This window comes from Monodon monoceros, unplaced genomic scaffold (assembly GCF_005190385.1).
Source record: "Monodon monoceros isolate NGI ecotype Baffin Bay Population unplaced genomic scaffold, NGI_Narwhal_1 Super_Scaffold_22, whole genome shotgun sequence".
Lineage (NCBI taxonomy): Eukaryota > Metazoa > Chordata > Mammalia > Artiodactyla > Monodontidae > Monodon > Monodon monoceros.
Window position 1 is genome coordinate 42,093,566 of NW_021703779.1, and position 3,699 is coordinate 42,097,264.

The 3,699-nt window shown below is 39.3% G+C and overlaps 2 protein-coding genes across 2 annotated transcripts in view; one reads left to right on the forward strand and one right to left on the reverse strand.

Annotated features, from left to right (window-relative positions):
- Nucleotides 1-325: 325 nt before the first annotated feature.
- Nucleotides 326-1,856, reverse strand: LOC114905786. Its single transcript, XM_029240172.1, is given in 7 exon segments — nt 326-516; nt 519-557; nt 560-649; nt 652-682; nt 685-852; nt 854-934; nt 1,833-1,856. Coding segments are annotated over 7 exon segments (624 nt in total).
- ZNF81 (zinc finger protein 81) overlaps nt 1,131-3,699 on the forward strand; it is a 65,606-nt gene continuing 63,037 nt past the window's right edge. The window contains exon 1 of the mRNA XM_029241326.1: nt 1,131-1,193. The gene's annotated coding sequence lies outside the window, so the exon portion shown is untranslated. The remainder of the gene's footprint in view (nt 1,194-3,699) is intronic.

Consider the following 3,699-nt stretch of genomic DNA (forward strand, 5'->3'; position numbering starts at 1 on the left):
AAGTTCACACCTGAGCCCCTCAAAACACCTTCTTCACTTGAGGATTCAAAAAGGCCTTCAGAGGGTTACAGAGCCTTCTACCTCTTTCAGGAAGATTCCCTGGAGGAGATATCTGAACTTGGTTTTGAAAGATAAGTAGGCATTCCCAGGTGAAGGGTAGCATGACTTCTTCCCCTTCTGCCCCAGTAACATCTCCCAGAGGGCACAGGCATCTCCAGAATTTCCATATTGGGGGTGATAAGGGGCAACAAATTGGTTGAAGGGCAGAATCAATCTTGCCTTAAAGCTACATTTGCAAAGTAAGGGCACTATTACTATATAGATTTTATTTTATGAGAAAATAAAAATAAATTTTCCTAAAGATACTTTTATTGACATATTGCATTAGATTAAGGGAAAAATCAAAAACCATTATTGGTAAGAACTTTTACTTTAGCTCGGGTAGCTGGAGTGGGAGATAATGTAGACTATGGGAGCATCCAAACCCCACAGCCAACCCCAACAAGTCCAGCAGAGGGTAATCTAACACTGACTCCTCCCCCTTTTCCCCAGGGCTATATCCTAGGAGGGCTTGCAGGTCCCTGATTTCTTCCCTTTCTCCCCTCGTGGTATGTTCCAGGAGAGGCCCGCAAGCAGTCCTACTTCTCCTTCTCATCCTGTGGTATCTGCCAGGAGATAACAGCCACTGGCACCTCTGCGTCTTTCCAGAGGCCTCTCAGCTTCTCTGAACATTATTACACAGATCCCAGGATGCCGGCCCAGAGAAACGTCCCCACCCTCTCTCCCCACCACCTGTGAGACAGCGCCAGTGCTCAGCAATGTGAGTTTAGAGGCTTCCTCATCCTCTGTACGGAATGGACACTCCTCCAACATGGCGTACTCCATGAGGAAGCGCAACCTGGGCGCGGCCATGTTCCCCGCCTGACAATGCTGCCTAGGGGCACTGAAGGCAACCAAACACAGACTCCGTAACATCTCCATGTTGGCTCTGGCTGACTGCGGCTTCGAATGTGATTTTGCGCATGTGCAGAATCACGCCCCTTCGTGTAAAGCCCCAAACCCCGAGAAGGGGCGGTGCTAGGGGTGGTGACCGGAAGCTGCTGCGGTTTTCGGCCGCGGTTTAATAGTTGTTGTCAAGAGGATCCCAGTGCTCTTTGCCGGAGGGATGTGGAGGTGATGGGGACCCGGGGAGGGTGAGTGTTGGGGAATTCTGTGTGGTCAGTGATGGAATCGGTTGTCTGAATGTAGTTGGATGATTCGCTTGTTATTTTTCAGGCTTTCCTCTTTTCTCATATCAACGTTAAGGTCTTAAAGTTCACTCTGAGACCCACAAGGTTTGGTGCATTATAAGTGTTTTCTAAGAGTTGATCATTATTTTTTTTGCTCATGAATTATTTAAAAGTGCGCTTTCATTTTACAGAAGTTTATCTTTTTACTAGACTTCTAACCTTAGTTTTCTGTGGTTAGAAAAATGTCCACATGAAGCTCATTCCTTGAAATATGAGGGGAGTCATGGCCTAGTCCTTGGTGAATTGTTTTATAAATGTTCCATGTATAATTCGAAAATAATATTTAATTGTTTAGTCGTCAATTGTGTTGTACAAAATTTGTACTTTTTTTTCCCTGCTAGTTCTATTACAGAGAAAGGAGAGATTAAGTCTTCACTGTGATGATGATTTGTTCATTTCTCCTTCCTGCTGTCCATGATACATTTTGAGTTAAGTTTTGTATAAAGTGTGAGACTTAGATCAAGGTGCATTTATTTTGCTGTCCAATTACTCAAGCACCGTTTGTTAAAAAGACGGTAGTTCCTCCACGGACTCATTCTGTACCTGTGTCAAAAATAAATTTGCCATACTTTTGTGTGGCTATTTCTAGGTTCTCTATTATGTTCCATTTATTTATGTGTCTATCTATGTGTCTTTTATCATGAATGTGTGTTGAATTTTGTCAATATTGTGTGAATTTATATGGTTTTTCTTCTTTGGCTTGTTAACATGGGGGAATGCCCTTATTGATTTTTGAATATTGAATCAGCTTTACATTCCTGGAATAAGCCTCACTTGGTTGTGGTGTATAATTCTTTTTTTATATTGCAGGAATTGATTGGTTAATGCTTTTTTTTTGAGGATTTTTGTGTCTAAGTTCGTGAGAGATGTTGGTCTATAGTTTTCTTTTTTTGTACTTTCTTTTTCTGGTTTTAGTATTAGGGTAATACTGATCTCAATAAATGAGTTAGAAAGTGTTCTCTTCTATTTTCTGGAAGAGATTGTGTAGAATTATGTTATTTTTCTTTAAATGTTTGATAGAATTCTCCAGTGAAACCATCTGGGCCTGGAAATTTCCTTTTGGAAGCTTTTGATTATGGCTTCAATTTCTGTAGTAGTCAAATGACTATTCGGGTTATCTATTTAATATCTTTTCAGAGTATCTTCATATTTAATAGTGGGTAAGTTGTGGGAGTCTCTGTTTTGTGAGGAATTGGACTATTTCATCCAAGTTGTTGAATTTATGTGCATAAAGTGGTGTGTGGTATTCCCTTACTTTTCTTTTAATGGCTGCAGGATCTATAGTTATATCTCCTGTTTCATTTCTGATATTGGTAATTTGTGTCTTATCTCTTTTTATCTTTGTCAGTCTTGCTAGAGGATTACCAATTTTATCGGTCTTTTCAAAGAACCAGCTTTTGTTTTCATTGATTTTTCTCTATTGTTTTTGTTTTCAATTTTATTGATTTCTGCTCTTATATCTATTACTTCTTTCTTTCTATTTGCTTTGGGTTTTCTTTGCTCTTCTTTTTCTGGTATCTTATGGTGGGAGCTTACCTTACTGATTTAATACCTTAATTCTTTTCTAATATAAACATTTAGCATTATAAATTTCCCTCTCCACACTGCTTTATCTGCATCCCGCAAATTTTGATATGTTGTATTTTGATTTTCATTCATTACTTTTTAATTTCCCTTGAGACTTCCTCTTTGATCCATGGATTATATAGAAATGTGTTGTTTAATTTCCAAATGTTTGGAGACTTTCCTGTTACCTTTCTGTTATTGATTTCTAGTTTGATGCTATTATAATCAGGGAACATATGCTGTATGATTTCAATTTATTAAGGTTTGCTTTATGACCCTGGAGAATGTAGCACAGGTGCTTGAAGAGAATGTGTATTCTATTAGTGTTTGGCTGCAGTAGGATGGGTATGTTCAGTTAGGACACCCTTTTCTTGGTCCTTTGATTAAGGGGAGCAGGCTTTTCTTAGAGCTTTTTTTGTCTGTAGCTATTGATGGTTCTGAGTTATAAGCTTTTCTAGTGCCCTGTTTGTGATATATGGGAGGGAAAATGAAACCCAGGGAACTCACCGCTGTGTTGTTCCTTAGGCCCTGAGGTCTGTGGACTGTCTGCCTTTCCTTTTTACCTTTCAGAGTCTTTCCGGTTGTATTTGCTGTTATGTCATTTTTTCCCTGGTCTCTTCTACATTCATTATTCTCTTCTACCTGTATTTTCCTGTATTAACTTTGTTAATTTACATTTTGCTAGGGAAGCATCTGCTTCACATCAATATTAAAATATGTTGCTATACAGTTATGCATAATATCCTGCAATAACTACTTTGAAACGCTGCCTGATCTGGGAAAGATTCTCATTCTGCCTCTCTCTCTCTCTCTCTCTCTCTCTCTCTCTCTCTCTCTCTCTCTC